We start from the raw sequence: 24,552 nt of genomic DNA, 5'->3' as shown, positions 1-24,552 counted from the left end.
TAAGTGTAATACTTTGTGTGGCCTCCGGAGGCAGTAGCTATACACCCAATTGTCTGGGTCTCCCAATGGAGCGACAAAGAAAAAGAGAATTTTGTTTACTTACCGTAAATTCTTTTCCTTATAGTTCCGTATTGGGAGACCCAGACATTGGGTGTATAGCTTCTGCCTCCGGAGGACACACAAAGTACTACACTAAAAAGTGTAGCTCCTCCCTCTGAGCCTATACACCCCCTGGAGAACCAGATCTAGCCAGTTTAGTGCAAAAGCTGAAGGAAAATAGCCACCCACAAGTAAAAACAGAGCAAGAACCGGAACAACCGGAGACTCTGTCCACGACAACAGCCGGTGATAACACGCGGAACAAGAAACTGCCAACAGGCAATAGGGAGGGTGCTGGGTCTCCCAATACGGAACTATAAGAAAAAGAATTTACGGTAAGTAAACAAAATTCTTTTTCTTTATCGTTGCTATGGGAGACCCAGACATTGGGACGTCTCAAAGCAGTCCATGGGTGGGAATAAACAGAAAAACTGAGAAGTAGGCAAAGCCTAACTTCACAAATGGGTGACCGCCGCCTGAAGGATGCGTCTGCCCAAGCTCGCATCTGCCGAAGCATGAGCATGCACTTGGTAGTGCTTTGAAAAGGTATGCAGGCTAGTCCAAGTGGCAGCCTGACAGACTTGCTGAGCCGTAGCCTGGTGCCTGAAAGCCCAAGAGGCACCGACAGCTCTGGTCGAGTGTGCCTTGATCCCCGGCGGGGGAGGCACCTGAGAACACTGGTAGGCATCCGAAATGGTCGACCTAATCCAACGGGCTAAGGACGGCTTAGAAGCAGAGAGGCCCTTACGCCGACCTGTGGTTAGCACAAACAGAGAGGTGCACCGCCTAAGAGCAGCGGTACGAGACACATAGATCCGAAGCGCCCGCACCAGATCCAGAGTATGCAACGCTTTTTCAAAGCGATGAACAGGAGCCGGACAAAAGGAAGGCAGGGCAATGTCCTGGTTAAGGTGGAAAGGAGAAACCACCTTAGGGAGAAAGTCCGGAGTCGGACGGAGAACCACCTTGTCTTGATGAAAAACCAAAAAAGGTGACTCCGAAGAGAGCGCAGCCAAATCAGAGACTCTCCTGAGGGAAGTTATGGCCACTAGAAAGACCACTTTCTGTGAAAGACGAAACAAAGAAACCTCCCTAAGAGGCTCAAAGGGGGGTTTCTGCAAGGCCGTGAGGACCAAATTGAGGTCCCAGGGATCCAAGGGCCACCGGTAAGGCGGAATGATGTGAGACGCGCCCTGTATGAATGTGCGGACCTGAGCCAGCCGGGCGATACGCCGCTGGAACAGCACTGACAGAGCCGAGACTTGTCCCTTGAGAGAATTGAGGGACAGTCCTAGCTGCAGACCGGACTGTAGAAAGGACAGAAGGGTCGGCAAGGAAAAAGGCTAAGGAGCATGGCCGGAAGAACGACACCAAGACAGGAAAATTCTCCAAGTCCTGTGATAGATTTTGGCCGAGGAAGACTTCCGGGCCCGAGTCATAGTGGAAATGACTTCAGGAGGAATACCAGAAGTCGTCAAGATCCAGGACTCAAGAGCCACGCCGTCAATCTGAGAGCCGCAGAATTCTGGCGGAAAAACGGCCCTTGTGAGAGAAGGTCTGGACGGTCCGGAAGATGCCACGGCACCTCTACGGACAGATGGAGCAGGTCTGGGTACCAAGCTCGCCTGGGCCAGTCCGGAGCAATGAGGATGACCCGACGGCCCTTCATTCTGATCTTGCGCAGGACTCTGGGCAAGAGCGCTAGAAGGGGAAACACGTAGGACAGACGAAACTGGGACCAGTCTTGGACCAGAGCGTCCGCTGCGAAGGCCTCAGGATCGTGGGAGCGAGCCACGTAAATCGAAACCTTGTTGTTGTGACGGGATGCCATTAGGTCCACTTCCGGAGTGCCCCACTTGCGGCAGATTGACTGAAACACTGCCGGATGCAGGGACCACTCGCCACTGTCCACGGTTTGACGGCTGAGATAATCTGCCTCCCAGTTTTCCACGCCTGGGATGTGGACTGCGGATATGGTGGACTTGGAGTCCTCCGTCCATTGAAGGATGCGTTGTACCTCCAACATTGCCAGGCGGCTGCGTGTCCCGCCTTGGTGATTGATGTAGGCAACCGCTGTCGCGTTGTCTGACTGGACTCGGATGTGCTTGCCCACCAATAGGTGGTGAAAAGCTAGGAGAGCCAGGAGCACGGCTCTGGTTTCCAGCACATTGATCGAGAGGGCTGACTCGGACGGAGTCCAAGTGCCCTGTGCTTGGTGGTGGAGACATACCGCTCCCCAGCCGGATAGACTGGCATCCGTGGTGAGGACCACCCAGGACGGAGCCAGGAAGGAGCGTCCCTGAGACAGAGAGAGGGGCCGAAGCCACCACTGAAGAGAGCTCCTGGTCTGTGGCGACAGAGCCACTAACCTGTGCAAGGAGGAAGGCTGCTTGTCCCAACAGCGGAGAATGTCCAGCTGCAGAGGACGCAGATGGAACTGGGCAAAGGGAACAGTCTCCATTGACGCCACCATCTGACCCAGCACCTGCATCAGGTGCCTGATGGAATAACGGCGGGGCCTCAGCAGAGAGCGCACCGCCAGTTGGAGGGACTGCTGTTTGATCAAGGGCAACTTCACAAGTGCCGGCAGAGTCTCGAACTGCATCCCTAGGTACGTGAGCCTCTGGGTCGGCGTCAGAGTGGAATTGGGCAGATTGACAAGCCACCCGAATTGGGCTAGAGTGGCGAGAGTGAGCGAGACACTCTGCTGACAGTCTGCGCTGGATGAATCCTTGACTAGAAGGTCGTCCAGGTAAGGAATCACTGTCAACCCCTGGAGGTGCAGAACCGCAATCACTGCCGCCATGACCCTGGTGAATACCCGAGGGGCTGTGGCTAACCCGAAGGGGAGAGCCACGAATTGGAAATGTTCCTCTCCGATTGCAAAACGTAGCCAACGCTGGTGAGAAACTGCAATTGGCACATGCAGATAGGCATCTCTGATGTCGATGGATGCCAGGAAATCCCCTTGGGTCATTGAGGCAATGACTGACCGCAGAGATTCCATGCGAAAATGCCGCACCTGAACATGCTTGTTGAGAAGCTTGAGATCCAGGATGGGCCGGAAGGAACCGTCCTTTTTGGGGACTAGGAAGAGATTTGAGTAGAAACCTCTGAACCGTTCCCGGGCGGGAACCGGTACAATTACTCCGTTGGCCTGCAAGGATGCCACGGCCTGAGAGAAGGCGGCGGCCTTGGAACAGGGGGGAGTTGACAGAAAAAATCTGTTTGGCGGGCTGGAAGAGAATTCTATCCTGTAGCCGTGGGAGATGATATCCCGCACCCACTGATCGGAGACGTGTTGAAACCACGCGTCGCCAAAGTGGGAGAGCCTGCCACCGACTAAGGACGTTGCTGGCGCGAACAGATAGTCAAGAGGAGGCTGCCTTAGTGGCAGCAGCTCCTGCGGTCTTCTGTGGACGCGCCTTTGTGCGCCAGTTGGATTTTTCGTCCTTGGCTGAGTTAGTGGACGAGGCCGAGGGCTTAGAGGACGACCAGTTGGAGGAACGAAAGGAACGAAACCTCGACTGGTTCCTACCCTGGACAGGTTTCCTGGTTTTGGTTTGTGGCATGGAAGTACTCTTCCCGCCAGTAGCTTCCTTAATAATTTCATCCAGTTGTTCACCGAATAGCCTGGACCAAGCAAAAGGGAGCCCAGCAAGGTACTTCTTTGAAGAAGCATCTGCCTTCCACTCTCGAAGCCACAAGATCCTGCGGATAGCGAGGGAATTAGCCGAAGCCACCGCAGTGCGGTGAGAAGCCTCCAGCATGGCAGACATGGCATAGGATGAAAAAGCGGAAGCCTGGGAAGTTAAGGCAACCATTTCGGGCATAGATTCCCTGGCGAGGGAATGCATCTCCTCTAGAGAAGCAGAGATGGCTTTGAGAGCCCACACTGCTGCAAAAGATGGGGAGAACGAGGCCCCTGCCGCCTCATATACAGATTTGGCCAGAAGGTCAACCTGGCGGTCAGTGGAATCCTTAAGAGAGGTGCCATCAGCCACTGATACAACGGTCCGGGCTGAGAGTCTAGACACCGGGGGGTCTACCTTTGGTGAATGAGCCCACTCCTTAACCACCTCAGGTGGAAAGGGAAAACGGTCATCAGAACCACGCTTTGGGAAGAGTTTGTCAGGACAGGCCCTGGGCTTGGTCACAGCAGCCTGAAAACTGGAGTGGTTAAAGAACACACTCTTTGTCCTCTTAGGCAAGGTAAACTGGTGCTTTTCTGCCAGAGAGGGTTGCTCCTCTGATACTGGCGGATTGAGGTCCAGTACAGAATTAATGGACGCAATCAAATCACTAACATCTGAGTCACTTTCGGACAGATCAATGGGGCACATGGAGGTAGCCTCCGAGCCCCCTGTAAAGGCATCCTCCTCGTCCCGCGAGTCAGCTTCTGAAACAGAGCCGCGGGACGAGGAAGGAGAGGGGACCCTGCGTCTCCTTTTAGGAGGACGGGGTTTGGGACCAGATGAAGAATCCTCTGTGAGCTCCGCTGAGAGAGCCCTAGCAGCAGAGGCACCCTGTGAAGGGGGCTGATGCATGTTCAGCAAAGTCCGGGACAGCTGTCCCATGGAGTCGGCAAAAGACTGGGAGATTGACCTAGATAGGGATTCTACCCAAGCCGGGGGTTCAGCCACAGGAGCCGGAGCAGCCGGAGAGACCACTGAGGGTGCGATTCCAGGCTGAGGCATTGTCAGGTTAGAGCAGGCATCACAATGTGGATATGTGCTCGGTTCAGGCAGCACGAGCTTACATGCAGTGCATACTGAATATAGCTTTGGAGCCTTGCTCCTCGTGTGAGACATGCTGCTGAAGTGGGGGCTCTGCCAGAGTGACCCCCAGAGAGTATATACAGAGGCCCACAACCAGAGGTTGTGGCTTACCAGACCGCTGGAGCGGTGTTGTGTGCCCTCCAGATCCCAAAGCCCGGACCCCCAAGCACCTAGGCAGGGATGCTGCAGCCAGTGCTGATCGCAGAGAAAACGCTGATAAAATGGCGCCGGAGCGAGGAGAGGGGGCGGGACCAACTCTGAGAGCGGGATCTGGAGGGCCAAAGAGACTTACAGGGGAGGAGACATGTACCCAGTGAGGAGTGTCTCTCCCCTGTGTAGAACGGCCGCTGGGCGGAGCCACACTGTCCCTCTGCATGACTGACATGCGAGGGCAGTGAAACCGAAAGTAGGCCTCCGGCGAAGCCGGGGCCTAAATTTGAGCGGTGCGGCCGGCGCGCAGGCACCATCGGCGCGGTTCTCAGGCGACAGCCAGAGAACCGGCCGGAAATGTCAGAAAACTCACTCAGCGCACTCTCCCACCATAATAAAGTACAGGGACCCCCAGAATATAAACGTCTCAGGTACTAAGCTTGCTGAGACGCAGGGTTCCAGGTCCCTGGGGATGAATGCTCCATCCAGCAGGATCCTGAAGGGCTGCAGATGGAGACCGGTCTCCTGCAAAGCATGGAGAACCGTGCTGGCTCCCACTTCAAGCCAGAGCCCGAGGGATGGTGAAGGAGCGCGGCATGTAAGGCTCCAGCCTTGTAATCAACCTTAACAGCACCGCCGACACAGTGGGGTGAGAAGGGACATGCCGGGGGTCCAGACTTGGACCCGCTTTTCTTCAAACTCTTTCCAAAAATGAAAAATCAGATGAGAATGCATGTGTGGATGTATGCCTCCTGAACACAAAGCAATGAACTGGCTAGATCTGGTTCTCCAGGGGGTGTATAGGCTCAGAGGGAGGAGCTACACTTTTTAGTGTAGTACTTTGTGTGTCCTCCGGAGGCAGAAGCTATACACCCAATGTCTGGGTCTCCCATAGGAACGATAAAGAAAAACCCCCACAAACAAAAAAAAGGCTAAACACATACAAGCGCACAGTGTGCACATATGCCATAGAGTTCTTCAGAAACTCCTATCAAAAAAAAAAAACAACTTTGTAATTATTGTTCCCACAGGAAAACCCTTCTTACAAGCCTTCAGAGGATAATCTTCTTATAAAAGAAAAATTGGGAACCTAAAATCTGGGTGATGCCCCGGTCATAGATCATGTACAGAAACTCTGTCAGTGACCCACCTTCTGTGACACAGCTGCAAAAGCAACACTGGAATCGCCTCCCGCCCTCAATAAACTGCATATAGGGGCACATATAGGCTTTACATCTGTTGCATCGAATGGGTCCTGTCTCACCATGATCAACCAAGCAAGGAGTGGCCTAGATGGGAGGAACAAAACAAAAATGCATCATTTAGAAAAATCAAATCACTACAGTATACAATATATGATGTTTGGACTATAAAGTGTTCCTAAACCCAAAAAACACAAACAAAACAAAAAAAAAAAAAAAATTAAAGCACCACTCCAGCTTTTTTTTTTTTTTTTATTTAACTGCTGGAGTGGTGCTTATAATTTAGGTCCCCTGAACTGTGTTAGGCCAGGGCCACACGGGGCACTAGTGCGATGCTCGCATGACACTCGGCGCACGCTGGCAGTACAGTAGGAGTCGAGTGTTATGCGAGTGTCCCTGCGACTGAGATCCGACCCTGCGAGCAGACCTCAGTTGCGGGAGGCGGGATGGATTGCTCTCCCTCTCTTCTCCGTAGCCGGCTATTGCTATTCTCGCTCTACACTTGCGGTACACCGGTGTACCGTTAGTGCAGTAGATCTCTCTCTTGCCCCATAGACTTGAATGTGTGTGAGAGAAAAGAGTCTTGCATTACAATTGCAGGATGCTACGATTGTTTTCTTGGTCCAATTAGGGCTGAGAAAATAATCGCTCATGTGCACTGGGACATAGGCTAATATTGGTCCGAGTGGAATGCGATTTTTCATTGCATTCCACTCGAACCGTTTTTCTCGGCGTGTAGCTTAGGCCTTATACTCACCTGAACAAAGGAATGATCCAGCTCCATAAATACTGGAGCTGCCAGCAGGTCACAAATCTTCGGAGAACAACCAGAGCTACAGATGAAGAAGCTGGTAGGTGAGTATAGCAGGTGCAAAGAAACAAATATCCAGCTCACCCCAAGACATCCGCACTCATGGTGGTGTTGAAGCACGAGATCCCGCTGCTGTTCAGCGTCTGAGGTACAGGTGAATCTTAGACCTTGGACTAAGGTCTAAGAGCCATGTGCTCGAAACGCGTCTGGTGTGCGGTTTAAAGAACCTTTGGATTTTTCCTGACTCAGAGATGGTATACTTTTGTGGCTTATCTTTATTACAAAAAAAATATTCTTTGCATTTTAAAAAAGTTTTCATTAAAGCTATGTTTTTATGGAAACGTGAAGATTCTAAGATGCTGTATATAAGAGCCCAGGCCAGGGGGTATAAAATAAAAAACACTTTATAATACTTACCTAACGGTCGCGTTGTGGGCCTTATGGGCGTCTCAGTTGTCAGATGCCGCCTCTTTCGGCCATCTTCGTCCTTTCTGAAGTCGGGGTGCATGACTCGGCTGCGTCATACACACTCGCTGTTCCTGCGCAGGCGCACTACAATACTTTGATCTGCCCTGCTCAGGACTTGAATGCCGGCGAGTGTGGATGACGTCGGACCAGTTATGCACCGCAGCTAGAGAAGAAGGAAGACGAAGATGGCTAAAAGAGGCGGCGCCGGCACCGGACAATGGAGACGTCCATAAGGCCCACAGCGCGACCGTTAGGTATTATAAATTGTTTTTTATGTTATACCCCCGGCCTGGGCTCTTATATACAGCATGTTAGAATGTTCCCTTTAAAACAAAAACAAACCAAAAACTCGTCAAAGAAGCTCACTGACCGGTTCTCAGATAACTCACTATGCAGCAAGCAATAGACAATTCAACACACAGGCTAGAGAGGGCAAAGGGATAACATTTTTAATGAAACGCAAAAATAATTCATTTTCGGCAAAAAAAAAAAAAAAATTTAAGTATTCACACTTTGGTAACAAGTCATTGTTTGTATCTGCTTTTAAAGTTAAAAAAAAAAAACAAACAAAAAAACTTTATTGACTAAAAAGGATCAAATGGACGCTCCACTGTTAGGAAATAAGATATAAGAGGAACACATTCTTACCTCATCTGATGGTAATGTGGCCAGAGGTTTAATAACAGCAGCAAGTGGAACTTGAGATTGTTTGGCCATATCGGAGGAGGCCGGAAAGTTGTACGACGTACATCGTATATAACGGGGACTTGCATTTCCTAAATTGCAAGGTGTAGGTCAGTGTATACAATTCTGGAAACAAAGCGTTATATAAAAACACAATAAAAAAAACACAACCATGTAGATTTTTACCCCTTCCTGACATACACGGAACAAAAATAGAAATGCTATACTTTGTTTTGCTCTATTTTTTCAAAGCGCTTAAACAAATTTGATCAAGACAGTTTGTGTATAAATTTGTCAAAATCTGTTAGTGATCACTTCTCCTTTTACGAGAAAATCACATGTGGGAGATCAAGATGCTGATTCGACAGCATGATTATTACACAGGTGTGCCTTAGGATGGCCACAGTAAAAGGCCACTCTAAAATGTGCAGTTTTACAGTATTGGAAGGGTGGGGGGGGGGGGGTGTCAGAAAACCAGTATGTATCTGGTATGGTCACCATTTGCATTACGCGGTGCAACACATCTCCTTCACATAGCATTGATCAGGTTGTTGATTGTACCGCGTTTGCTGAAGACCCCCTGTGCTGGTCATGACCGTTCTATGAAGACCAGCCAGTGGCTAGTATTCATAGGGAATTGCGATTATAAATATATACTGCAACACTGTGGTATAGCACTACATAGTAAAAGCGATCAGTGGAGTGATCGTTCAAGTCCTAAGGAGACAAACTATTTATTTTTTTTAAATATAAAAGTTCAGAATAATATATTGAAAGTCACAACTTCCCACTAATAAAAATATTTAAAAAAAAAAACAAAAAACAAAAACTAAGAACAATTGAAATCTACACCTCAAAAAGGTCTGAAAAACATAAGATTAAATAACCCGATCAGTAAAACATGTAACGGTTAAAAAAAAAAAAAAAAAAAAAAGTGATAAAGAATGAATAAGGCTATGTGCGCACAAAGCGTTTGATGTTGCGTTTTTGGCCGCAAAAACGCACTGGTAAAAAACACATGCGTTGTGTTTCAGTGTGTTTTTGGCTGAGTTTTGCTGCGTTTTTCCAATGCATTGCATGGGTGAAAAACGCAGTAAAACGCAGGAAAGAATTGACATGTCCATTATTTTTTTTTTTAGCTCAAAAATGCAGCTTAAAAAAAAAAAAAAAAAAAAAAAAAAAAAAATTGTGTGTGAGGACAGAAATAATGATGTCATAGACTTTGCTGGGGAAGCAAAGTCATGCAGTTTTGAGCCCAAAAACGCACCCGAAAAACGCGCAAAAATGCTGCGAAAAAGGCTCAGTGCGCACATAGCCTTAGACTTGCTTTTGTTTAGTCACTGAAACATCACAAACAATAAATGACCAAAACCTCATGTACCCAGAACTGATATAAATAAAAATGTGAGCTCAGCATGCTAAAAAATGAGCCCTCATACAGCTCCAATGACCCAAAAAATGGAAATATTACTGGTCTTGAAACACAGCAACAAAATTCTTTTTTTTTACCCATTAAATAAGAAGGGAATTTTGTTTACTTACCGTAAATTCCTTTTCTTCTAGCTCCAATTGGGAGACCCAGACAATTGGGTGTATAGCTACTGCCTCCGGAGGCCACACAAAGTATTACACTTAAAAGTGTAAAGCCCCTCCCCTTCTGCCTATACACCCCCCGTGGGATCACGGGCTCCTCAGTTTTAGTGCCAAAGCAAGAAGGAGGAAAGCCAATAACTGGTTTAAAACAAATTCAATCCGAAGGAATATCGGAGAACTGAAACCATTCAACATGAACAACATGTGTACCCGAAAAAACAAAAAGCCCGAAGGAAACAGGGCGGGTGCTGGGTCTCCCAATTGGAGCTAGAAGAAAAGGAATTTACGGTAAGTAAACAAAATTCCCTTCTTCTTTGTCGCTCCATTGGGAGACCCAGACAATTGGGACGTCCAAAAGCAGTCCCTGGGTGGGTAAAATAATATCTCGTGATAGGGCCGTAAAACGGCCCTTTCCTACATGGGGGCAATCGCCGCCTGAAGGACTTGTCTACCTAGGCTGGCGTCCGCCGAAGCGTAGGTATGCACCTGATAATGCTTGGTAAAAGTGTGCAGACTCGACCAGGTAGCCGCCTGGCACACCTGCTGAGCCGTAGCCTGGTGCCGTAATGCCCAGGACGCACCCACGGCTCTGGTAGAATGGGCCTTCAGCCCTGAGGGAACCGGAAGCCCAGCAGAACGGTAGGCTTCAAGAATTGGTTCCTTGATCCACCGAGCCAGGGTGGATTTGGAAGCTTGCGACCCTTTACGCTGACCAGCGACAAGGACAAAGAGTGCATCCGAGCGGCGCAGGGGCGCCGTGCGGGAAATGTAGATTCTGAGTGCTCTCACCAGATCCAACAAATGCAAATCCTTTTCACATTGATGAACTGGATGAGGACACAAAGAAGGTAAGGAGATATCCTGATTGAGATGAAAGGGGGATACCACCTTAGGGAGAAACTCCGGAATCGGGCGCAGAACCACCTTGTCCTGGTGAAACACCAGGAAGGGAGATTTGCATGACAGCGCTGCTAGCTCGGACACTCTCCGAAGAGACGTGACCGCTACTAGAAAGGCCACTTTCTGTGAAAGGCGAGAAAGGGAAACATCCCTCATAGGCTCGAAAGGCGGCTTCTGGAGAGCAATTAGAACCCTGTTCAGATCCCAGGGCTCTAACGGCCGCTTGTAAGGAGGGACGATATGACAAACCCCTTGCAGGAACGTGCGTACCTGAGAAAGTCGTGCTAGGCGCTTCTGAAAAAATACAGATAGCGCTGAGACTTGTCCTTTAAGGGAACTGAGCGACAAACCTTTTTCCAACCCGGATTGCAGGAAGGAAAGAAAAGTAGGCAATGCAAATGGCCAGGGAGAAACTCCCTGAGCAGAGCACCAAGATAAGAATATCTTCCACGTCCTGTGGTAGATCTTGGCGGAGGTTGGCTTCCTAGCCTGTCTCATGGTGGCAATGACCTCTTGAGATAATCCTGAAGACGCTAGGATCCAGGACTCAATGGCCACACAGTCAGGTTCAGGGCCGCAGAATTCAGATGGAAAAACGGCCCTTGAGACAGCAAGTCTGGTCGGTCTGGTAGTGCCCACGGTTGGCCTACCGTGAGATGCCACAGATCCGGGTACCACGACCTCCTCGGCCAGTCTGGAGCGACGAGGATGGCGCGGCGGCAGTCGGACCTGATCTTGCGCAGCACTCTGGGCAACAGTGCCAGAGGTGGGAACACATAAGGTAGCCGGAATTGCGACCAATCTTGAACTAAGGCGTCCGCCGCCAGAGCTCGGTGATCGTGAGACCGTGCCATGAAAGCCGGGACCTTGTTGTTGTGCCGGGACGCCATTAGGTCGACGTCCGGCATCCCCCAGCGGCGACAGATCTCCTGAAACACGTCCGGATGAAGAGACCATTCCCCTGCGTCCATATCCTGGCGACTGAGGAAGTCTGCTTCCCAGTTTTCCACGCCCGGGATGTGAACTGCGGATATGGTGGATGCCGTTTCTTCCACCCACGTCAGAATCCGCCGGACTTCCTGGAAGGCTTGCCGACTGCGTGTTCCTCCTTGGTGGTTGATGTATGCCACCGCTGTGGAGTTGTCCGACTGAATTCGGATCTGCTTGCCTTCCAGCCACTGCTGGAAGGCTTGTAGGGCAAGATACACTGCTCTGATTTCCAGAACATTGATCTGAAGGGTGGACTCTTGCTGAGTCCACGTACCTTGAGCCCTGTGGTGGAGAAAAACTGCTCCCCACCCTGATAGACTCGCGTCTGTCGTGACCACCGCCCAGGATGGGGGTAGGAAGGACTTTCCTTTTGACAATGAGGTGGGAAGAAGCCACCACCGAAGAGATTCCTTGGCCGCCTGAGAAAGGGAGACGTTCCTGTCGAGGGACGTCGACTTCCCGTCCCATTGGCGGAGAATGTCCCATTGTAGTGGACGCAGATGAAACTGCGCGAAAGGGACTGCCTCCATTGTTGCTACCATCTTCCCTAGGAAGTGCATGAGGCGTCTCAAGGGGTGTGACTGGCCTTGAAGGAGAGATTGCACCCCTGTCTGTAGTGAACGCTGTTTGTCCAGCGGAAGCTTCACTATCGCTGAGTATGAAACTCCATGCCAAGATATGTTAGCGATTGGGTCGGGGTCAGATTTGACTTTGAAAAGTTGATGATCCACCCGAAACTCTGGAGAGTCTCCAGCGCAACGTTCAGGCTGTGTTGGCATGCCTCTTGAGAGGGTGCCTTGACAAGTAGATCGTCCAAATAAGGGATCACAGAGTGACCCTGAGAGTGCAGGACTGCTACTACTGCTGCCATGACCTTGGTGAAGACCCGTGGGGCTGTCGCCAGCCCGAAAGGCAGAGCTACGAACTGAAGGTGTTCGTCTCCCATAACGAAGCGTAGAAAACGCTGGTGCTCTGGAGCAATCGGCACGTGGAGATAAGCATCCTTGATGTCTATTGATGCTAGGAAATCTCCTTGAGACATTGAGGCGATGACTGAGCGGAGGGATTCCATCCGGAACCGCCTGGTTTTCACGTGCTTGTTGAGCAGTTTTAGATCCAGAACGGGACGGAAAGACCCGTCCTTTTTTGGCACCACAAACAAATTGGAGTAAAAACCGTGACCTTGCTCCTGAAGAGGAACAGGGGTCACCACTCCTCCTGCCTTTAGAGTGCACACCGCTTGCAGAAGAGCATCGGCTCGGTCGGGAGGTGGAGAAGTTCTGAAGAATCGAGTTGGAGGACGAGAACTGAACTCTATCCTGTACCCGTGAGACAGAATGTCTCTCACCCAACGGTCTTTGACCTGTGGCAGCCAAATGTCGCCAAGGCGGAAGAGCCTGCCACCGACCGAGGATGCGGAGAGAGGAGGCCGAAAGTCATGAGGAAGCCGCCTTGGTAGCGGGTCTTCCGGCTGTCTTTTTTGGGCGTGACTGAGCCCGCCAAGAATCTGAGCTCCTCTGATCCTTTTGAGTCCTTTTGGACGAGGAGAATTGGGACCTGCCCGAGCCTCGAAAGGACCGAAACCCCGACTGTCCCCTCCTCTGTTGGGGTTTGTTTGGTTTGGGCTGGGGTAAGGATGAATCCTTACCCTTGGACTGTTTAATGATTTCATCCAATCGCTCACCAAACAGTCGGTCACCAGAAAATGGCAAACTGGTTAAGCACTTTTTGGAAGCAGAATCTGCCTTCCATTCCCTTAACCACAAGGCTCTGCGTAAAACCACGGAGTTGGCGGACGCCACTGCCGTACGGCTCGTAGAGTCCAGGACAGCATTAATCGCGTAAGACGCAAATGCAGACATTTGAGAGGTTAAGGATGCCACCTGCGGAACAGATGTACGTGTGACCGTGTCAATCTGTGTAAGACCAGCTGAAATAGCTTGGAGTGCCCATACGGCTGCGAATGCTGGAGCAAACGACGCGCCGATAGCTTCATAGATGGATTTCAACCAGAGCTCCATCTGTCTGTCAGTGGCATCTTTAAGTGCAGCCCCATCTTCCACTGCAACTATGGATCTAGCCGCAAGCCTGGAGATTGGAGGATCCACCTTGGGACACTGGGTCCAGCCCTTGACAACGTCAGGGGGAAAGGGATAACGTGTATCCTTAAGTCGTCTGGAGAAACGCTTATCTGGATAAGCGTGGTGTTTCTGGACTGCCTCTCTGAAGTCAGAGTGGTCCAGAAAAGTACTCAATTTACGCTTGGGATACCTGAAATGGAATTTCTCCTGCTGTGAAGCTGACTCCTCCACTGGAGGAGCTGGGGGGGAAATATCCAACATTCTATTGATGGACGCTATAAGATCATTCACTATGGCGTCACCATCAGGTGTATCTAGATTGAGAGCGGTCTCAGGATCAGAATCCTGATCAGCTACCTCCGCCTCATCATACAGAGTCCTCCTGCTGGGACCCTGACCAGTGTGATGAAGTCGAGGGCCGCTCCCAGCGAGCTCGCTTAGGCTGTCTGGGACTGTCGTCCGTGTCAGAGCCTTCACCCTGGGATGCATGGGACACCCCCGGAGCCCGGAGCTGTTCCAACTGAGGGGGACCAGGGAGCAATGATTCAACAGTGCCCATGGTCTGAGTTACCGGTCTAGACTGCAAAGTTTCTAGAATTTTAGTCATAGTCACAGACAATCTATCAGCAAAAACTGCAAACTCCGTCCCCGTCACCTGGACAGTATTCACAGGTGGTTCTCCCTGGGTCACCTCTAGCAGAGGACCCGGCCGAGCAAGTGCCACAGGGGCCGAGCACTGCACACAATGGGGGTTAGTGGAACCTGCCGGTAGAGTAGCCTCACATGCGGTACAAGCAGCATAGAAAGCCTGTGCCTTGGCACCCTTGCTTTTTGCGGACGACATGCTGTTGTCTCCTCTGAGCAATCTAGGAGGGTATATAGCCAAGAATCAACAGCGACCGTACAGTGCAATGTATAGCATGCAAGCATAAAAATACAAATGTACACTTCGGCACTAGTGGGGTCAGCACCCGAGGTGCTGCTTACCGCCCGCTCAAAAGCGGGTGTGTGGTCGCCAGAATCCCGTGCCTGGGTCTCCCAGAACTTGTCTCCCCTCTCCAGCTCAGACTGCACACAGGAATGGCTGCCGGCGTTCTGTGAAGAGGGGCGGACCGTGGGCGTGCCTCAGACAAAGTGCGGGAAACTGGCATCCCACTGTGCCCAGTGTGAGGGCTGGAGTATGTAAAGTAGACTCCAGCCCTCGGCGCTGACGATCTGTACAGCGTCCCGCCCTTCCCCTGACTGGCAGGCCTGGGGGCGGGAACGAAACGAAACTAGGCCGCAAAAGCCGGGGACTCGAGTAATAAGCGCGGCCGTCATATATGCACGGCCAGCGCGGAAGTCCCCGGCGCACCACAAGTCCCAGCCGCGCCGCAGTGTAAAACTGACAGCAGCGGCCGGCGCGGCAGTTCCCAATACATTGACTCACTCAGCAGAGCTGTAGTTAGTAATGGCACAAGCGCGCAGCGCTGTTGTCCCCGGCGCACTAACACACCCAGCAATGCTGCAGTGTGTCTGCGCGCGGTCTGTACGGGGACACAGAGTACCTTGACGTAGCAGGGCCCTGTCCCTGACGATACTCCGCTCCATATCCAGCAGATTCCCCAGGGGCTGTGGATGGAGCACAGTCTCAGTGCCTGGAGACCGGTAAGATCCCACTTCACCCAGAGCCCTAAGGGGGATGGGGAAGGAAAGCAGCATGTGGGCTCCAGCCTCCGTACCCGCAATGGGTACCTCAACCTTAACAAACACCGCCGACAAAAGTGGGGTGAGAAGGGAGCATGCTGGGGGCCCTAGTATGGGCCCTCTTTTCTTCCATCCGACATAGTCAGCAGCTGCTGCTGACTAAACAGTGGAGCTATGCGTGGATGTCTGACCTCCTTCGCACAAAGCATGAAAACTGAGGAGCCCGTGATCCCACGGGGGGTGTATAGGCAGAAGGGGAGGGGCTTTACACTTTTAAGTGTAATACTTTGTGTGGCCTCCGGAGGCAGTAGCTATACACCCAATTGTCTGGGTCTCCCAATGGAGCGACAAAGAAAATATAGTTTATATAAATTTTAGTGCTGCGCTAAAGGGCTTGTCCACTACTCAGACAACCCCTTCACAATCAGCATCTTTACACCAGTAAAATGACAACACTTATACTCTCCACTGGTGGCAGCGACATTCCAGATGTGTTGGCATGGCTTCTCCCTGGGCTCACGTCACATTATGTCTGTACCCAGTCTGCTGGCTTCACTCTCCCGCCTTAGGACGTATCAGTCATCAAGTGGAATTGAGCATCCAATCGCAGCCCTGACTTCCAATTGGTGTTTGATTAGTCTGAAGGCAGGAGAGTGACGCTGGCGGTGACTGGCCACAGGATTAACATGACCTAATGTCACGTGAGCCCCAGGAGAGTAAGTGCCAACACCACAGAGTAGGTTGAAGGCTTTGTCCAAGTAGTCGACAACCCCCTTTAAATCACGCTGACCTGGAGAATCATACAGACCGGTCATTTTTACCATACAATTAAAATTGTAAAAAAAAAAAAAAAATTAGAATTTTTTTTTTTCACATTTTTTCATTATGTTGAATAGGAAAATGATTTGTCTCCTTCAAAACTACAACTCATCCTGCAAACAAAAAATCTAAATAAACAAACAAACCACAAGCCTTATATGTCTACATGGACATAAAAATAAAGTTATGGTTCTTGAAAGAAGAGGAGAAAGAAGCAAACCAAACGGAAAATTGCCATGTTGAGAAGTTTATTATCTATTAGTATTGATTTTACACAGAAACAAAAAAGAAAATGTAGTATGTACACTAGAATGTATGTTGAAAAGGCAGGAGGTGTTACAATTATCCCTCTACTCATTATTACAGGAGGCAGGGGCAGTGGTGGAGTAGGGAGATGCAGCGGGTGTCCCAGATACTCGCTGCAGGCACTGTCAGGTAGGAGGAGCATCCAGAAACTGTCGGCGGTGCGGGCTTCAAAGAAACCGCCCGGAGTCTGTGTGTATGCAGATAGAGCTCTTGGCTCAAAAGGAAGCAGAGATCTCATCTGCACATGAGCCACCTCCGTGCGCCATTTTCAATGAGCGTGCGCAGATGAGATCTTGAGGCGAGAGCTCCATCTGCGCCGACTTCTGGCACCATTTTTTGAAGCCCGCACCGCCGACATTTTTGGAATGGCGGCTCCTGCCTCAGCCTGCAACATTGCCCCTGCCTCCTGTGACCCCTCACCACCCCTCCTGGTAAGCTACATTCGGATTATAAGACGCACCCCTCATTATCCTCCCAAATTTTTGGGAGAAAAAGTGCGTCTTATAATCAGAAAAATCCGGTAATCAGACAGCTTCACAGCGCAGCGCTATATTACTGGCACATAGATCAGTCGTCCACAACGTGGTGTAACGTACGGCAGACACCACGGATACTGGCGGCATTGCAGTCAGTCAGGTAAAATAAAGTGAAGCAATACTTCTATTAAAATTAGAATTTGGCAATAAAAGAACCAGAAGCGATTTGTATACAATTACAAGCCAAGTGTACCTTGATCTTTGACCAGGAAGTTGGTAGTAACAAGTGGTGGAACTTGCCCCCTCAGGCCGGTGATAAAAGGCTCAGAAGTCCTGTTAGTCCGATCATCTTCTATTACCTGGATCTAAGCAGAAAGAAAGTAGATTAAGAAATAGTTCACTGCAGAAAGGAGGAGTTATTAATCAGGGATAGTACAAGATGTGATGAGCTCACTATCACTATGCCACATACGATGGTGAGATCTCAGAACTCTAGACCACATGCAAAATCTAATATTTGGAAAAGTATGGAAAACTTTAATGGAAAAATAAAGTCCTTATGAAAAAGCCAAAGCGTCAAGAAACATGAAAATACTCTAGGAGATAGAAAGTTTTTATACTGGCAAGAAAATTATCTGCAAACTCCAAGAGGTCAGGTCCTCACACACCACACAAGTTCAAGGCTACGTGCCCACGGTGAGTGTTACTCGAGTTCTTGATGCTGCATATTTTTGCAGCGTCTAAAAGGCGGCGTTTAAGTACAGTACAGACCAAACGTTTGGACACCTTCTCAAAGTTTTCTTTATTTTCATGACTCTGAACATTGTAGGTTCACATTGAAGGCATCAAAACTATGAATTAACACATGTGGAATGAAATACTTAACAAAAAGTGTGAAACAACTGAAAATACGTAATTACTTACCGGTAATGTGTTTTTTCTGAACCCATGACGGCACCACGAGAGAGGGGATCCGCCCTTCAAGGACAGGAAACCTCCAGAATAAAAAGGGGCGGCACCTCTCCCCGCATCAATTGATTACCGAGCATAACAGGACCTCCGAAACAAGGAACATCGTTAAAAACATATCCCGCCACCATAACCGCCCAGTGAAGAGGAGTGAAAAGGGAAGCAAACTAGCAACCCCCCAGTGCAGGGAGGGAATGTAAGGGTGCCGTCATGGGTTCAGAAAAAACACATTACCGGTAAGTAATTACATATTTTTCCAGCACCCATGACGGCACCACGAGAGAATTACAGAGAGGAAGACCTAGGGAGGGACAACAGTTTGCAGAACCCGCCTCCCAAAGGTGATGTCGGTGGACGACAAATCAAGGCGATAGTGATTAAAAAAGGTGGACGGAGAAGACCAGGTTGCCGCCTTACATATCTGCTCGATGGAGACCTCCGACCTCTCCGCCCAGGAAGATGCCATCGCTCGCGTGGAGTGTGCCTTCAAACCAGGAGGTACGGCTTCCCCCCCGGCCGTGTAGGCAACCGAGATGGCATCCCTGATCCACCTCGCCAAGGTGGATTTAGAAGCCTTAAGTCCCTTTCTACAACCCTGGAAGACTACAAACAGAGACTTATCCCTCCTCCCATCCGAGGTGACCAACAGATACCGTTGAAGACAACGCCTAACATCCAGGCAGTGCCATCCCATCTCCTCCGGAGTAGAAGGGTTGGCATAAAAAGAGGGGAGCACTATTTCTTGTGACCTATGGAAGTGGGAATGCACCTTCGGCAAATAGGCAGGGTCAGTTCGTAAAACTACTCGGTCATCAAAAAACTGGGTATACGGAGGAGAAATAGATAAGGCCTGAAGGTCACTAACCCTACGGGCAGAAGTGAGGGCGACCAGGAGAATCGTCTTAAGGGACAGATGCTTGAGAGAGATAGAATCTAAGGGCTCAAATGGGGGCCGTGTTAAAGCTGAAAGGACCAAGTTAAGGTCCCAGTACGGTAGTGGCATGGTTCCCCGAGGCTTAGACCTAGCACAGGACCTAACGAACCTAGACACCCAGGGATCTCCGGCCAGGGCATGGTTATACAAGGCGCTCAGTGCGGAGATTTGCACCTTAAGGGTACTAACTGATAGACCCAGTTCCCAACCCCTCTGGAGAAATTCCAGGACAACCGGGACAGAGGGTGGTTTAGCAGGATCCGCACCCATAGAGGTCAGGAATTTGGCCCAAATGCGCCCATAAATGCGAGTAGTGACAGGCTTTCTGCACTGCATCAAGGTGGAGATCAGACCCTGAGAAAACCCCTTATTGCCTAACAGCGACTGCTCAAGAGCCACGCCGTCAGATGCAACCTGGTGTGCTGCGGGTGGAAGGCTGGACCCTGGGATAGGAGATCCGGTAAGTCCGGGAGAACCCACGGATCGGTGATGGACAGATGCGTCAGCCAATAAAACCAAGGCCTCTTTGGCCAAAAGGGTGCTATGAGAATCACGACTGCTTGATCCTCCCGTATCTTCCTGAGCACTGCAGGGAGGAGGATGAGTGGAGGGAAGGCATATGCGAGGCGGAAGTCCCAATTGAGCAATAGTGCGTCCACCGAGTGGGGACGATCCCTCGGATCCAGGGAACAGAATCGGGGAACCTTCCTGTTGGTTCGTGTTGCAAAGAGGTCTATCTCGGGAACCCCCCACATCTCCGTTATCCGGTCGAAAACGGACTGATTTAGAGACCATTCGCCTTGGTGAAACTGGGTGCGACTGAGAAAGTCCGCCAAATCGTTCTCCTTCCCTCGGATGTGCACTGACGACAGGGAACCCAGATGAGCCTCTGCCCGAGACATGATCCTGCTTGTGACGGACATGAGGTGTCTGGAGCGAGTACCCCCCTGGTGGTTGAGATATGCTACTGTCGCTTGGTTGTCCGACAGAACTTTCACATGGCGACCCCGTAACAACGGCAGGAAACGACCTAACGCCTTTTTCACCGCCAGCAATTCCCTTGTATTCGAGGAATTTTGAGCTTCTTCTCCAGACCATCGTCCCTGAATGAAATGAGTGTCCAAGTGTGCCCCCCAACCGTAGAGACTGGCGTCGGTGGTTACCACCACGGGCTCTGGCGCCCTCCAAGGCACCCCTCTGCCCAAGTGGACCGGATCTAGCCACCAATAGAGGGACTGCAATGTGCGATGGTCGAGAATAATGAGTCTGTCCAGATGGTCCCCGTGAGCGGTCTGATGCTGTAAGATATTCCACTGCAGGACCCTGTTGTGTGTCTGAGCCCATCGGACGGCCGGGATGGCCGCAGTCAGGGAGCCCAGGAGGGACATCGCACCCCGGAGAGACATACGCCGGTGCCTCAGAGTCCGGTCTATCTGGGTCTGGAGGGCTTCCACTTTGGAAGGAGGCAACCGACAAAGCTGAGTGTTGGAGTCCCAAGTGAGTCCCAGACACAGCTGAACCTTGGATGGGATTAATCTGGACTTTTCCTCGTTGATCAACCAGCCCAACTCCCGCAGGGAAGCTTGCACCTGCCGGAGAAGGGCCGCACAATGGAGAGCTGAGGCGCCCACAATCAAGAAGTCGTCCAGATAAGGAATCAGAAGGACCTCTCTCTGACGCAGATATGCTGACATTTCTGCTATTATCTTTGTAAAAATTCTCGGGGCGATGGCCAAACCGAAGGGGAGGGCTTTGTATTGAAAATGGCAGACCCGACCGTCCATGTGGAGGGCTATTCTGAGGAAGCATTGGAAGAGAGAGTGGATTGGGACATGATAATATGCATCGCGCAAGTCTATGACAGCCATGTGACAGTGGGGATACAGATATTTCACTATGGACCGCACAGACTCCATCTTGAAGCTGTCTATTTGAAGGAACCGGTTGAGGGCTTTCAGGTTGATGATTGTGCGATAGGAACCGTCGGGCTTCCCTACCAGAAAGAGGGTGGAATAGAATCCTTCTCCTTGTTCCCTTGCGGGAACTTCCACTAGAACCCTCTTGAAGAGGAGGTGACGGACCTCTGCTTCCAAAGCCAGCAGTACCGCTGGAGAACGACGCAGAGGGGTAACCAGGAATCGGGGAGGAGGAGGCCGAAGGAAGGGGAGCCGGAGGCCGGAGCGTATAAGGGCCAGTATCCATGCACTGGATGAAATCCTTTCCCAAGCCGGAAGGAACTGAGAGAGCCTCCCTCCGACCTGGGAAAGCGAGTCACTTGGACGACTTATTCTGATCTTTTGAGGGGCCCTTGAACATGAACCCCTTTCCCTGATTCTTTCTATCGGACCAGGTATTCCGATCCCGTGGCCGGGTGGGGCGGCGAACTGGCTTCCTCCGAAAGGACCTCCGTGAAGAAGGAAACGATGGAAAGGGAAAGCCGCCCTTCTTGTCGCTAGCTTTTTCCAGGATGTTATCCAGTACCGGCCCGAACAGATATTCACCTTGACAAGGGATATTGCAGAGTTTAGACTTAGTTTGCAGATCCCCCGGCCAGCATTTCAGCCAGAGAGCTCTTCTAGCCGCATTGGAGAGGGACGCTGACTTCGCAGCCAACTTAGTGGAGTCCGCAAGGAAGGCCGCCGCACCCCGCAACTTGGAGAGGGAGGAAGCAATCTCCTCCTTAGGTGCTCGTGATCTAAACTGGTCTTCCAGTTCGTCAATCCATATAGTCAGGGATCTAGCCGTACAGGTAGCCGCAATGGCGGGTCTCAGTCCTCCGGCAGAAGCTTCCCAGGCATTCTTTAGGAAGTGATCAGCTTTCTTATCTAACGGGTCTTTCAAGGAGCCCATGTCCTCAAATGGCAAGGCAAACTTTTTGGACGCCTTAGCGACAGCCACATCCAATTTTGGCGCCTTATCCCATGTGGAGCAGGAGGCCTCCTCAAACGGATATTTTCTCTTAAAGGCGCCTGGAAGGGAATGCTTCTTATCAGGTCTCTTCCATTCCCGGGCAATTAAGGCTTGTATTTTATCCACCACCGGGAAGGAGCGTCGTTTTTTCTGCTCCATGCCCCCGAACATCCTATCCTGGATAGATTTTTCAGGTTTCTCATCCGGGAGGCCCATGGTGGTCCTCACCGCCTTAACTAACTTCTTCATATTTTCGAGTGGGAAGCACTGGCGACGCCCTGAGTCGCTATCAGAGGAGGAGCGGGAAGTAGAGCCAGAGGAATCACATTCCCCATCAGACCTATCAGAGTCCTCGTGGGTAGGCGAAGGGGGCCGAGAACCCCCAGCACTCTGTGCTCCAGACAGGGATCGGAGGGAGTCCCTGACCTCTTCCCGTATGAGGGACCGGAGATCGGAGGCACATTCTGGCTGTTCCTCCGACAAAGTCTGCTGAATGCAGCCTTTGCACAGTCTCTTAGTCCAGGAACCAGAAAGTTCTTTACAGCACAAGGCACATTCCTTATGTCTGGATTTTGATAAACACTTTTTAGGTTTACTGCGATCCTATAAAAAAACATAGACAAGACGACCGCCATTAGAAGCGGAACTCATGAGTCGCACTCACCCACCGATGCAAAAGGCTATACCGGGTCAGCAGGGCCATCATCTGACTTCCCTCCTTTAGAGGGCCGTCTTCTGTCAGGAGAGTCAGGGTCCTTCCGCTTGGAGGACCGGTCATCAGTCACCCCACGCTTGACCCCTGAGCCGGTGACACTGTCATCCTTGCCACCCTTCTGCTGCCGCTTCAGGGAGGCAGTATCATGATCAGAGGGAGGTTTTGGGGAGGAGGGAGGCGAAGGAGACGCAGCTGACTGCTTGTCCGTCATTGTAACAGAGCACAGGCACCATAGAGAAAATTGCCGCTCTGATTTTCAAAGAAACCCTGGCGACTCCGCCCCCTACTTCCGACGGATGACGACCCATCCGTGCGTCCAATAGGAAAAAGCGCGCTGCGCATGCGCACAGCCCGGACATCCCCTTCGCCACACACAACATGGCGCTCCTTCCCCGGAAGCGCCACATCATCTGCCGCCACGAGGACGCCCTGCAGGGATCGCAGCAGCAGCCACCCTTATCCCGGCCTCTGGTGCCGGTACGCGTGGTAAGGAGAGGGGGTGGCGGGAGCAGGGAGGGAAGGAGCCCGCGTGCAGACAGGACCCCCGTGGGTACGCTGCGACGGGAGAGCCCTGCGGTCAGTTCCCCGGCAGAAGCCTCCCACCGACCGGACTTACCTGGTCCCCGCAGGCACCTGGCGCTCCTATCGGGCGCGCTGTACGCAGTCCTGACCCCCATGGGTCCGCTGCGGCAGCTCCACAGCACCTCGGCCGACCGCAGCAGGACCCGTGCCGCTGCCAGAGTCGGCCGGCCGGGCGCCGGACTTGAATCTTTGGCCCATCAGGACCTCTTTGATCTAGTGGATCTCTGGAGGCTCCCTGTTCAAGGACAGGAAACCAACTGATGCGGGGAGAGGTGCCGCCCCTTTTTATTCTGGAGGTTTCCTGTCCTTGAAGGGCGGATCCCCTCTCTCGTGGTGCCGTCATGGGTGCTGGAAAAATATGTCTTATATTCTAGGTTCTTCAAAGTAGCCACCTTTTGCTTTGATTACTGCTTTGCACACTCTTGGCATTCTCTTGATGAGCTTCAAAAGGTAGTCACCGGAAATGGTCTTCACTTCACAGGTGTGCCCTGTCAGGTTTAATAAGTGGGATTTTTTGCCTTATAAATGGAGTTGGGACCATCAGTTGTGTTGTGCAGACGTCTGGTGGATACACAGCTGACAGTCCTACTGAACAGACTGTTAGAATTTGTATTATGGCAAGAAAATAGCAGCCAAGTAAAGAAAAACGAGTGGCCATCATTACTTTAAGAAATGAAGGTCGGTCAGTCCGAAAAATTGGGAAAACTTTGAAAGTGTGCCCAAGTGCAGTGGCAAAAACCATCAAAACACTACAAAGAAACTGGCTCACATGAGGACCGCCCCAGGAAAGGAGGACAAAGAGTCACCTCTGTTGCGGAGGATAAGTTTTATCAGAGTCACCAGCCTCAGAAATCGCAGGTTAACAGCAGCTCAGATTAGAGACCAGGTCAATGCCACACAGTTCTAGCAGCAGACACATCTCTAGAACAACTGTTAAGAGGAGACTTTGTGCAGCAGGCCTTCATGGTAACATAGCTGCTAGGAAACCACTGCTAAGGACAGGCAACGAGCAGAAGAGACTTGTTTGGGCTAAAGAACACAAGGAACGGACATTAGACCAGTGGAAATCTGTGTTTTGGTCTGATGAGTCCAAATTTGAGATCTTTGGATCCAACCACCATGTCTTTGTGCAATGCAGAAAAGGTGAACGGATGGACTCTGCATGGCTGGTTCCCACCGTGAAGCATGGAGGAGGAGGTGCGATGGTGCTTTGCTGGTGACACGGTTGGGGATTTATTCAAAATTGAAGGCATACAGAACCAGCATGCCTACCACAGCATCTTGTAGCGGCATGCTATTACATCCGGTTAGCGTTTAGTTAGACCATCATTTATTTTTCAAGAGAAAGGAGAGTGATGGGGTGCTACGCCAGATGACCTGGCCTCCACAGTCACCAGAC

The 24,552-nt window shown here is 51.0% G+C and overlaps 1 protein-coding gene across 3 annotated transcripts in view; it reads right to left on the bottom strand.

The window, feature by feature from the left end:
- SEC24C (SEC24 homolog C, COPII component) overlaps positions 1-24,552 on the bottom strand; it is a 130,361-nt gene that overhangs the window by 49,357 nt on the left and 56,452 nt on the right. For all 3 annotated transcript variants that reach the window (XM_075348840.1, XM_075348841.1, XM_075348842.1), the window contains 3 exons: positions 17,297-17,408; positions 8,157-8,284; positions 6,178-6,316 (listed from right to left, as the gene is read on the bottom strand). In XM_075348840.1, coding sequence (XP_075204955.1) covers positions 6,178-6,316; positions 8,157-8,284; positions 17,297-17,408 — 379 coding nt within the window. The remainder of the gene's footprint in view (positions 1-6,177; positions 6,317-8,156; positions 8,285-17,296; positions 17,409-24,552) is intronic.

This window comes from Anomaloglossus baeobatrachus, chromosome 5 (genome assembly GCF_048569485.1).
Source record: "Anomaloglossus baeobatrachus isolate aAnoBae1 chromosome 5, aAnoBae1.hap1, whole genome shotgun sequence".
Classification (NCBI taxonomy): Eukaryota; Metazoa; Chordata; class Amphibia; order Anura; family Aromobatidae; genus Anomaloglossus; species Anomaloglossus baeobatrachus.
The sequence above is the reverse complement of the archived record's forward strand: the minus strand, read 5'-3'. Positions and strand labels throughout refer to the sequence as shown.